At 33.3% G+C, this 12,466-nt stretch overlaps 4 protein-coding genes and 1 non-coding gene across 6 annotated transcripts; 1 reads left to right on the top strand and 4 right to left on the bottom strand.

Annotated features, from left to right (window-relative positions):
• Window positions 1-1,303: 1,303 nt before the first annotated feature.
• Window positions 1,304-3,656, bottom strand: Bm17403 (Uncharacterized protein; the record flags this gene model as incomplete). 2 transcript variants are annotated; one of them, XM_001897410.2, is made up of 3 exons in its annotated part: window positions 1,304-2,434; window positions 2,902-3,105; window positions 3,396-3,656. In XM_001897410.2, the coding sequence occupies 3 exons, from the start codon at window positions 3,654-3,656 to the stop codon at window positions 1,304-1,306; spliced, it is 1,596 nt and encodes a 531-aa protein (XP_001897445.2). The 2 variants fall into 2 exon arrangements, with proteins under 2 accessions (XP_001897445.2, XP_001897446.2); XM_001897411.2 differs by lacking the exon at window positions 1,304-2,434 and having other exon boundaries at window positions 2,680-3,105.
• Window positions 3,657-4,306: 650 nt separating this feature from the next.
• Window positions 4,307-4,963, top strand: Bm17402 (Uncharacterized protein; the record flags this gene model as incomplete). Its single annotated transcript, XM_001897413.2, has 2 exons — window positions 4,307-4,490; window positions 4,626-4,963. The coding sequence occupies 2 exons, from the start codon at window positions 4,307-4,309 to the stop codon at window positions 4,961-4,963; spliced, it is 522 nt and encodes a 173-aa protein (XP_001897448.2).
• A 504-nt stretch (window positions 4,964-5,467) lies between these two features.
• Window positions 5,468-5,647, bottom strand: Bm7759 (Uncharacterized protein; the record flags this gene model as incomplete). Its single annotated transcript, XM_043077424.1, has 1 exon — window positions 5,468-5,647. The coding sequence occupies one exon, from the start codon at window positions 5,645-5,647 to the stop codon at window positions 5,468-5,470; it is 180 nt and encodes a 59-aa protein (XP_042933358.1).
• Window positions 5,648-6,301: 654 nt separating this feature from the next.
• Window positions 6,302-10,609, bottom strand: Bm15604. The gene has a single exon (XR_006227987.1). It is a non-coding gene; the product is annotated as a small nuclear RNA Bm15604 (small nuclear RNA).
• Window positions 7,203-11,668, bottom strand: Bma-rfs-1 (uncharacterized protein; the record flags this gene model as incomplete). Its single annotated transcript, XM_043077423.1, has 6 exons — window positions 7,203-7,352; window positions 9,495-9,709; window positions 9,991-10,072; window positions 10,922-11,014; window positions 11,245-11,373; window positions 11,489-11,668. The coding sequence occupies 6 exons, from the start codon at window positions 11,666-11,668 to the stop codon at window positions 7,203-7,205; spliced, it is 849 nt and encodes a 282-aa protein (XP_042933357.1).
• Window positions 11,669-12,466: the final 798 nt, after the last annotated feature.

Genomic DNA, 12,466 nt, shown 5'->3' with positions numbered 1-12,466 from the left:
GCTTTATTTCACTTTTTGTTTGGATTAAGTTTAATTAAAATTTCTTCTTATCGGATTAGAGAATGCTTTCCAAAATTTTGGTTGATTTTTTAAATTCACTAGTTTCCCTTCTTGCTAATTTTACTTTGAGTTATAAATGAAATTTTTGTAGTATATTAGACATTATATAAATATCTCAGATTGTTACTGGTTTTTTTTTTTTTTTTTTTAAAACTTTTTATCATACAGCTGGGGATGCTTTCAGTAGTGTTCAAATATGTGATATTTGAGGCTAACCTAGATTGACTTATTCTTATTATACGTCCTAGTGGTGCTTCTATGCTTTTTCTTTTATTTATTTTCATATTTTTAAAGGTTTATAGTAGTTATCGTTTTTCAAAAGTATGAGTAAATAGTGTTATCATATATCTTGTTTTCATGGATATTCTTTTTACATGTTATATTTTAATTTGCGGAGATAAAATATTAGGCGGCAATCCATTGAAATTTTTTTATTTGAACCTTTTATTTTTCTTTGATTGTTAATAGTTTTGGTTGTTATTCACTTTTTTTTTTCTTTTTTCTTTTTATTTTTTACATTTTAATGATATATGATAAAATTCATTTTTTCCCTAGATTTTGATTTTTTTAACTTTTTTGATTTTGTTTAGCTTATATTTTTCTTTTAATTTAAGGGATCCTATGTTATTCGTTGAGTCTGATTCTATGGCCCTTATATTGTGCCAGAATGGTATTTTTTGTTTGCTTCAACTGCTCTTACTCTTTTACATATTTAAGTTTTATTGGTCTAGAACCAAAATTAAATAGCAGCACTACATACACTAATGCATGTGTCGTGAAACCTCAAACTTGGGTAATTAAACCTTTATTTAACATGAAGCAAATAATAGCGCTTTATACATATCGTACGGATGCTACACCGATTAACAAACGCGTAAACTATATAAAATGCAATAATATAAAAATGGTGAAATAGTACAAAATTATAAAGTATTAGACGCATCCCAATACCACCCAAAACATAAAGCAAATGATGGTTATAGAAGGATTGGTTGATTAATATATAAGACTGATTTAACGAATGGAAATTAGATGGAAGAATTTCTCATGGATGAACAAAGAAGATTGTTAACAAGATTAGTTTTAGTGTGTGAAAGGAGGAAATAGATTAGTATGAGACATAGCTGAATTACAATGTAAAAATATTCGGAAATTGAATCATCAAGTGTAAGAAAAATTTTGTAAATGTAAATTAGATTTAGGAATTAGATAAGAGGAATTTGTTAGTTTTGGATATAATAATTTAAATATTTCGTCTTTCACGACACTCCCGACCAGAAAAGGTGGGTAATGCGTGGGGTTCATAAAAAAGTGGGGCTTGTAAAATTTCCATGGGGATAATTTCGACCCTTTGACGAGTCTGACCTTTATGACATAAGAAATTAAATATAGAATAAATTAATGTAAAGTCAGATTTAAAGACAATAAGTACAATTGATATTACCACAATGATTATCCCAATTATAATTATTGTCCAGTGCGAAAGGAGTTTCTCCAAATTTTCTTGTAAAAACACCTTCCATTCTTCAAGTGTTCCTTCAAGTTGTTCTGTTAATTCTTCTCCACGTTGGCCGAGTTCATTCCAAATTTCGGATGTTTCTTGCTGTTCGAAAACTGGATTTATCATTTGTTGATTTTGTGCTAATATCTCTAATGCTGCATTGATTCTATCGATTTCAAATTTACTTATCAATCCGCTTCTAAATTCAATAATTTTTATATTAAGTGAATCGGACTTGCACGGGGCGATCAATAATTTTCCTTTGATTCTTTTAGCGATCACATCATCCCTTTGCAATAATAGATTCGCAGCGAGGGTAGGATTATCCAGCGATAACCATTCGATTAATAATAACAGATTATTTCGATTTTCACAAGTTCGCTGTTCTACTAGTTTTAATTGTTGCTGGAACTCTTGTTGCAAACTATCGAGTAAGTATTGAAATTTTGTATTTTCGGGATCACTATCGTCTCCTCTTTGTGTTTCCATCATCATTAGCTTACCTCTAGGTGAAGCGAGTGCTAAATTTGTATTCCTTCTGTTTCTATTGTTAGCGATCCTCGTTACAATGTCAATAACAGTGTCACCATCCATTAAGTTGGGATTAGAAAATTTGCAGTTTTCGCTTCTAAATGTTTTGTTATATTTACTGAAGACGAATGATGTTTGTAGTTCGTCTATGATAACATGATTTTCGTATAATTGAGCATTAAAATTTCCCACCTTACGATATCGACACTTCTTCGTTATTTGTTGAATATCCCATAGAACGATACTATTGTTTGTGATACATTTTCCGTCTTGTGTAATACAATTCTCCGCAGTTTCGAAATCCGACAGACCCATTTCCATCGTAAAGGAATATTTCTCCTTCTGTTAATACTAAATTTGTAGTGGATTGGCATCTAACACCCAGCCATTCGTAGTAGTAATGTACTTGGTTGGTTGTTATCCACTTATTATGAAAAATTTGGGCTAATTTACTTCCATTGATCTGTCTTTGATCGTGTAAATCTCTACAGGTTTCTGATGATGGTGCGGTGGTAGTTGTTTGGTCCGAAATTACTGATAATGAAAACCACAGAAATGCTTTAGTACACACAGTTCGGGTTATATTATTACACTTGATCGCAGGGAGTGTGATAGGGACTGCGAGTGTAAACATTAACCTGAAGTAGATTGGAGTTCTGTGCCGTGATTTCTTCACAGTTCCATTTCTCTGGAATATTGAACAGTATTCCTGTTTTCCATTGGCATTCTTTTTTTGCCTTCACTGGTATCATTAAGGTATAAAGCATAGATACTGATAAAAGTGAGACCATTAAGTTACTCTTACTGACCTCCTTTAATCGAGATTGTCGTTTTGTATTGCTCCTAGTTCGCATCGCAATAGGTTCCTGGAGCTCCTCAGTGTTCTGTTCGGTTTCCGGAATTTTCATATTTTCTTTCTCATTAGGTTCAAGATGAATTTCTTCATCATTAACTTCGAGAGGATACAAGACATTTATTGGACGATCGAGAAGTTTCCCAGTGGGAGTTTCTACCTGAACGTTCCTAACTTTACCTTCTTTATCGATTTTGATGTCCTTGATCCGTAATAATTTCCACATTCCTCTTGGAATTCCCGATTCATTTAAGAGTACAATCTCTCCCTTTCTTGGAGTTCTTTTTTGTGTTCCTTTGGATGAGGTAATTTCCCTTTGCGTGCGTTCTCTGAGGCTAGTTAAATATTCGGTTCTCCAGATTTCCCAAAAAACATTGAGAGTTTTAAGGGTACTTTCCCAGTGTCTCACGAGTTTTTCTCTGGTATCTAGTCTTCCTGCCTGCTATAAACTTCATTTATAGGTAGATGGAGCGAAGCGTTAGGCAAAATAAAATCAATTGGACGTATAATGACGCAATCGTCAAAATTGGCGTAAGTTAGTGGTCGGGTATTAAGTATACCTTCAACTTCTGCAATTAATGTTACCAATTCCCTTTCCGCTAGGAATTTTCTGCCAATGGCTCTTCTTAGCGCATTTTTCGTTAACCCAATTAATCTCTCGTAGATTCCTCCTTGCCACGGAGCTTTTGATATAATATTTTTCCAAGTCATTCCTCCCTTTGCTAAGAAGTTGGAGACTTTGACTTGTGTCATAAGAGATCTGAAAGCCTGAAATTGAGTGGCATTGTCACTCAGAATTAACTCAGGACACCCTCGTCTCGCAACAAATCTTCGGATAGCATGCAAAAAGGTTCCTGCGGATTGGTCTTCTGCTAATTCGAGATGCATGGCTCTTGTTGTAAAGCATGTAAATAATATTATCCACCTGTTTGTTTTTTCATCCATGAGAAATTCTTCCATCTAATCTCCATTCGTTAAATCAGTCTTATATATAAACCAACCAATCCTTCTATAACCATCATTTGCTTTATGTTTTGGGTGGTTTTGGGATGCGTCTAATACTTTATAATTTTGTATTATTTCACCATTTTTATATTATTGCATTTTATATAGTTTACGCGTTTGTTAAACGGTGTAGCATCCGTACGATATGTATAAAGCGCTATTATTTGCTTTATGTTAAATAAAAGGTTTAATTACCCAAGTTTGAGGTTTCACGACAAAAAATAAATTTTGGTGCTCTATCGTAACCTCTTACTAGCTGTAGGCCAAAAAGCAACAGTAGAAGTATTGTGCCAGCAATACGAAGCAAGGGCAAGGATCATCAAAGATAAATTTTGGTGCCCGAGGTGAGGTAAGGTATGTCGGCCAGTATAATTGTTCAAGCTACACCAGTAAAAGCGAATCTCGAGGGACTCCTCGATGAAATACGACAAAGTGGATGTAACTCCGCTAGACCAAAAAGCGACAGTAGAAGTATTGTGCCAGCAATACGAAGCAAGGGCAAGGATCATCAAAGAAAAGTTGATGCGCCTCGAAAAATACGTTGGCACTCTTGAGAAGATCAACGACAAATGGTTGGAACACATTCAACTAGCCCCAATGTCGCAAAAGAAAAAGAAGAAAAATACGAACAAATGGCAAACGACGATAGAGGTATTTTAAAATTAATTAACATAGGTACGGATACCATTATAACCTTATCTATGTACAAGGATGATACAGAGTTAGCCCTTAAACGTCTAGCACAAATTAAAGAACCTAGCTTAACTGAATGTCATCCAGTAGTAAATTTACTACCACAGTTGTCGTTACCAACGTTTAGTGGAGACCCTAAAACATGGAGAGAATTCTGGAATAGTTTCGAAGCCTCCGTACACTCTCAAAACATACCAGATATCCAAAAATTAAATTACTTGGTTTCTTGCTTAAGAGGAAACGCCCTACAGCTAGTAAGAGGTTACGATAGGGCACCAAAATTTATTTTTTGTCCTGAAACCTCAAACTTGGGTAATTAAACCTTTATTTAACAAGCAAATAATAGCAAATAGCAAATAATGAAGCAAATAATAGCGCTTTATACATATCGTACGGATGCTACACCGATTAACAAACGCGTAAACTATATAAAATGCAATAATATAAAAATGGTGAAATAATACAAAATTATAAAGTATTAGACGCATCCCAATACCACCCAAAACATAAAGCAAATGATGGTTATAGAAGGATTGGTTGATTAATATATAAGACTGATTTAACGAATGGAAATTAGATGGAAGAATTTCTCATGGATGAACAAAGAAGATTGTTAACAAGATTAGTTTTAGTGTGTGAAAGGAGGAAATAGATTAGTATGAGACATAGCTGAATTACAATGTAAAAATATTCGGAAATTGAATCATCAAGTGTAAGAAAAATTTTGTAAATGTAAATTAGATTTAGGAATTAGATAAGAGGAATTTGTTAGTTTTGGATATAATAATTTAAATATTTCGTCTTTCACGACAGCATGACTAATGTCAACAAATATGAAACTGATAAAATTGTTGAATAGCATTATTTGCACCACTTGCTACTACTTCTTTCTGCTTGCCACCATTCCGTATTTTACTACCGTAACCACCTGCTGAATAAGTGGTTACAGTAAGAGGTGGTTGCATATTGCCGGATTTTTCACTATAAAAGAGCGAGATTTTCATAATCAGACCTTTGAGCTTTTTTATCATGCTGTCATGCACTTGTTTTAAATTGCAATTGCAAGAACATTATGCTTTTCTAATCAAAACGAAATAGAAGATTTCACAAAGAGAGGAATTTGAACAATTTTTCCAAAAAGAAATATTACTTGAATGTAGAAAGAGGAAAAACGACAGAACTGGATCTTCTGAAGAATTAGTAATAGTTTTCATCCTGAGAGATTCTGTATTTTGCCTTGAAGTTTTGCAACTGAATTTCTGCTTCATTGAATTACTAATCAAAGGCAGAGCATCATTTCAAATCTATATTTGTGATTATGATGAATGCAAGATTTTGAATTATGAATGCAATTTGTGATTATGATGAATGCAAGATTTTGAATTAAGTTACAACATTCGCTGAATTTTTTTCCATGGATTTTAATATAAGATAAAACTCTACTTCACTCTTCTTGCTACTTCGCGCACACTTTGAATTACCTTCAAAAGGATGTTTGCGGACAATGTTTCTCCAATATTTTATGGAGCAACTACACCTTGAAATATTGTAAGTGACTCACACAAAATATCAATGACCACTTGGTCAATAACCACTCATAATTCATTCTCTTTGGTTTGACCGCTCAGCACGCGTCAACTCCTTCCGGAAAACCTAATTCAAGGTTCTCCACGCAGTCATCAAGTATGACACCCACACTGTAGGAGTGAGGATGACACACTTCTTCCCGCTCTGGAGATGACGCCCTGCCACATCATCGCGGCTGCGCTCCGTCGCATTTTCGCTAACAGCGAAGAAATACATACTACAGAAATGATTCTGTGAAGTATGATCTCGATTGCAGTTTCCCCAATTTTTCTTTTCACTTATTTCCACTGCAAATGATAAGTGGCTTATTGCAAAAACTTTTAAAACTACTCCCTCCTTCTCTGCCACTCACGCCATCTTCACAATCTCCCTACTTCTCTCGTCACAACTCTCTCTCAGTGACAATTAGCCTCACCAATCAATACACACGCCATTTCCACAACTACGAACCCATAAAGTCATTTATATTCTGCTACGTTTGGTGAAGTATTTGGATATTTGAGTGTACGAAATATTATCTGAATATGGAAAACACTATTTAATAAAATACTATTCTCGAAAGGAAATTTCGAATATTGCTACAAACTTGAATTTCCCTAGAAAAATATGACAATAGGAATGTACAATTTCCTCAATGTGCAATAGCAGATACCGGAATGTTTCACCTTCAGAAATTCAAATTTATGAAATATGCTAGCTTTAATTTGAAATAAGACGACAAAATTCATTGAAATATAGTAATAATGTTCCAACTTCAGTCTAAAGCATTCGACTTCTGTTGATCCAACAAAATTGGTATCCACAGACAAAATAAGCTATAGGTGATGGTAATACAACGTATGTGCAAGATATGTTCAGCGTCGATTACGTTAGGATAATGACAATGGAATGCATAATACATTAAGAAATATGAGGTGATTCTTTGTCTGATATTATAAAGTTTCTCAATTACTGTCCAATAAATATTACAGTTTAATCATTCTGCGCATAGATTTGTTTAATAGTTTTCCAGTTTTGCGTCATTACTGCATCCGTATACTGCGTTTGTACCACTTGTGATTCGTTGGTGAGCGAATCGATGCCTTTCTTCGAAATTTTATAAAATACTTTGTCGTCAACCGCCTAAAAAAGATTTTTTTTTCAAGTTCCATATTTTGCGGTTTTCAGAAAGAGTTTGAAAAAAAATGAAGTTAGTTAATTTTAGTGAAAAAATCCTGTTATTTTTCAATGACTATTACTGGTGTGTAAATATCACAATCATGACTTTTATGACGTTTGTTGGAAGTTTGATATCAAATTTTGATTGATAAATGGCTAGGACATCTTGAACATCTACGTCAACGTTCTTATTGTTTTGAAAAGTTTTTCATTAAATAGGTAAAAGTATAGGTAAAAGAGAAATACTCAGTGGTAAATTAAGTCTCTGAATGAAAATACTTTAAGTTTCACAAAAAAGCAGTAACTATTATGAAGGATCATTGCCTATTCAGAGTGATCAAGTGTTAAATGTTAAATAAACATTTTAGACAAGACTGAAGTAAAAGTAACATAGTTCGTATTACCATTTCTTTACTATTTGACCTAAGTGAAATCAATTTATGAGACCAATATGATAGCGCATATTAAATTTGACAGTTTATTCTAAATCTTATGAAGACAAAACAGATAGATTACGATTTTTTTAAAGAAGAAATTTATATCTTAGAATAATTAAACAGTTTAATACAATATGCCAACATGCATCATAAACGAGCTAGGATGGTAAAAAGATGGAAGTATGAATTCGAGGAAATATCGATTGGATAGATACCTTATTTGTGGCCGTATTTTTCTAAAGTAGTAGAAAGGATGAATATATCTAAGATCTGATGTGGAATGGTGATTAATTACTGGTAGTGTGATAATGAAAAAGGCCTACAACGTTATCGGGAAATTTCGCTTACAAAGCATAAAGCGAATGACAATTTTGGTACTTGAGAGTCCGAAATTCGTAAAGGATCACATTAATACTCCATGAAAATTCCATCTAAAAACCTTCGTTAATCATAACTGCAATAGCATCACAGAGCATTGAAAAATAAAAGATTCAATGTAGATGAAAGGCAAAGTTAATAATTTCAGTTATCGATAGAAATGTTAACAGTGATAATCGGAAGAATTAGAACAGGGAAATGTCCAGCAGCAATACTGAAAGATGTGAAATAATATAGTTAGGGTAAATGAAACTATGACAAGAGAACATTGTTCAGCGATTTTAATTTTAAACATTATTTTCAACATCTTTCAAATTTTTTTGTTTATTACAAAGATTCGTTTTTGCGTATTATATATTTTTCGTATTATATAAAGTAGTTTAAAGATATTTAAGTCAAATGAAGGCAAAACAATTCATTCAAGACAGGTAGAAATCATTCACTGAAATTAGTTTGTACTAAATCATTTTAAATGCTTTAAACAAAAGGAGCTATAATTATGAAAATTACATCTATGCAGCGATATCGGATTATTACAAGTAAAGCAGAATATCGAAAAGAGGACATTGAATGATATATTAATGTAGATCAGGAAAAAAATGCTGGTTTAGATTTTTAAGCAAATATTTATTAAAGTGACCTAAGGAATGCAAATTAATTAGCTGACAAATTAAAAAAAAAAAAAAAAAAAAAAAACAAGCCGATACATGAGTGCATTTGCAAACACTGATACGAAAGGTAATGAAAGAACGGACTGGTTGATTGTGATTGCAATATCTAATTTGAAAATTAATGTTACGCATAAAATATATCAAAAAGACTGAAAAAAAGGGAACTCAACTGATAGTTTGAGCTAAATCATAAATGTGACGAAACAGTTCTCATTCAATTAGTGATTATAAGAAATCGCAACTCGCTACCGTTATGATACATGGAATAACTTTGTGAAGAATATAAAACATATGAAAAAGAAATGGTAAAAACAGAAATGAAAAAAAAGATAGCGGGGAGTGAAAAGTGAAATTTATAACATCTCGAATCCAATGAATGATATTGAAAAGACCAAACTGAAGATAAACCTTATTTAACACACAAAAAAGAAGTTATAATACGACCATAACGAGGCAAATGAAGAAGATATCTCTGGAAAACTAATGGAGAAGAAATATTAATCTGGTGATAGACTTGGAATTATAACGGCGAAGACCAAAATTCTTGTTTAAAATATTTGGTAAGCCATGTGAGTGACCACATTTATCAATAATTTAATAATAATAATAATGGTATTGACCTTGTGATGATTCGGAGAGATGATTTGCATATAGCAATTGGAATCTGATAATTTGAATAGTAAATATCTGAAATCAACCGCTTTGATCCATCGTTTACCAAGTGATGGTGATGGCTCCCCACGCCAGTAAACAAAATGGTTTGTTGTTACGATGGCACAACCACGATGTGCCATGTAACGAAGTATAGCAATAATTTCATCCTGAATTTTCCGACCTAAATTTGGTGAGTTTTAGTGATCTTTTTTTTTTTTTTTTTTACAAGGAAATATAATCAGGGAACCAACAAACGATAAATCGTTCATTTAAACTTTTTTATCAAGATTTTCCATATGAAATCCCAAATATTTTTATAAGAATCACCTGCAAAATTTGGACCTTAAGATATATATTGCACAGAAATCTAGAATGATACAACCAAATATTAAAAAGCTGTCTCGTATAACATAATTCGTATGTATTTTGCTAGTTGGAGAACACTCCAATGAAAGAATCAACCTCCATCGAAGTATCCCCAAGCTGTAAATGCTAATGCTGCACCAATACTGTCGATTAGAACGAGTGCAAGATTTTGAATGACCTTCAAAAGAATATTAATTATGGACAACATCCGTCAAATATCTTTCCCACTGATTTTAATAAAAGATAAAACTCTGTTCAACTCTTCTACTTTGCTTGTTATTATTGATGCAGTTAACCAGGATGCGTAACGCAAGATTGCGTCGTTGTCATTATGAAGCAATTCGTGCATATTTTGAATTACCTTTAAAAGGATGTTTGCAGACAATGTTTCTCCAATATTTTATGGAGCAACTACACCTTGAAATACTGTAAGTGACTCACACAAAATATCAATGACCACTCGGTCAATAACCACTCATAATTCATTCTCTTTGGTTTGACCGCTCAGCACGCGTCAACTCCTTCCGGAAAACCTAATTCAAGGTTCTCCACGCAGTCATCAAGTATGACACCCACACTGTAGGAGTGAGGATGACACACTTCTTCCCGCTCTGGAGATGACGCCCTGCCACATCATCGCGGCTGCGCTCCGTCGCATTTTCGCTAACAGCGAAGAAATACATACTACAGAAATGATTCTGTGAAGTATGATCTCGATTGCAGTTTCCCCAATTTTTCTTTTCACTTATTTCCACTGCAAATGATAAGTGGCTTATTGCAAAAACTTTTAAAACTACTCTCTCCCTCTCTGCCACTCACACCATCTTCACAATCTCCCTACTTCTCTCGTCACAACTCTCTCTCAGTGACAATTAGCCTCACCAATCAATACACACTCCGTTTTCACAACTATTTTGCTGTGTTTGGTGAAGTACCATTTCTTTTATGTGAAGTTGAACCATCCCGTAAATTTGCATTCAGTATATGGTCATTTGAACCTATGAAGTAGTGTTAAGTAATTAATTACTTGAATATCTGAGAGTACAGCTCGAAGATCTTTTTCATCGTAAGTCCGTGATATAAACACTCGTTCAAGCATTCCTTTTGCTGTATTTCCATCCTAAAATTTGAATCATTCTGTAAATTTGCAGTTGCTATGCATATCACAGTAGAATTGTTGGAAAGTTCTGGAAGGCATTCAACTTTTTTCGATAACATATTGACCAGAAAGCGCTGTGAAGCATACTGCCTAATACTTTTTTTTCGACCGAAAATGTAGAAAATAAGGATAAAGAAATATTAATGATAAAATAAAATATTGTAGTAATGGATTAATTCATTGCAAATTACCTGTACACCACGAGATTTTAACATTTGCAGTAAACGACTACTACGGAAACTACCGTTTGTGTCGATGTAAACGATTTTTTGTTCCTTTTCATCATTGATTAATTGATTTGCTATGAGCGAAAGACATAACTGCAGTTGAGTAGACGAATTTTAATACAGTTGAAAGAAGGTTTCAGTGGATTACTAGAACTAAGTAACTTATCATAGTAAAAATATGATTTGACATAAACAAAGTCGATTTTACCTGTGTCTTTCCGGAAGCAATATTACCAACAAATTCGGTAAGTTTACCCTTAGCGACCCCACCGCTAAGATAAGTGTCGACATCTGGACAACCAGTTTTCTGCACGAGCCATGGTGCACCAAGTCTTAGGAACAGATTAAGTCCCGTTTCTTCATCATATTCCGGGTCGTCATCATTCATAATTATCTGGAAATTTCTTAGACACGATACATCGATGAAGGCAAACACATCCCTCGATACAAAAACACAACCCTTGAAAGCAATTTTTCTCAGCTATTTCCACCACTGTTTGATAATGTTCGACATGTTTAATAAATCGGTATGAAGTCCATTCTAGAATTATTCAAATAGAATACTTGTCGACCTAACCATCTGGTACGAATCGATTACGTAATGAAATGTTATCTTCGAGAAAATTTTCGAATCCTTTTTATTGCAGTAAAGATCATCGGTGGAAAAATGAAAATGGGAGCGTACAATTTCCTGCAGTTTGCAACAATGAAACACTGGACAATTTCACCTTTAGGAATTCAAGCCTTCACATAACATGGATTCTTCGACTTGACAGAAAAGTCTCGGAATAAAATAAGAAAAACCATAAAAAACAATACTGAGAAACTGTTCAAAGTTTGAATCTGCAACATTCTTACAGTAATTTCGAAAATAATTTAAATCTCTAACTTTAATTCCATAACAAATAATAGGAATTCTAGAGGATCTCAAAGAAAAAAAATGATTAGATGCAGTGATTCAAAGAGAATCATTTAAAAGGAAATCTCTAAAACAATGTGGAAGAATAATGCTCTTTTCCTCGATCCGTTTTGCTATAGAACTGTGCTAAATACAGGTCTCAAGTAATGAGTGATATTGGAATAAAGTAATTATATACATTTCACTCAACAAGCAAGAAATAAACAAATGAAAGATATAGAAACAAACAAATGACATCAACAAAAAAGGGCTAAAGCCTACTTATAC

Source organism: Brugia malayi (assembly GCF_000002995.4).
Source record: "Brugia malayi strain FR3 genome assembly, contig: Bm_v4_Chr1_scaffold_001, whole genome shotgun sequence".
In the NCBI taxonomy this organism is placed as follows: domain Eukaryota; kingdom Metazoa; phylum Nematoda; class Chromadorea; order Rhabditida; family Onchocercidae; genus Brugia; species Brugia malayi.
This window is presented reverse-complemented; position numbering and strand designations above follow the sequence as displayed.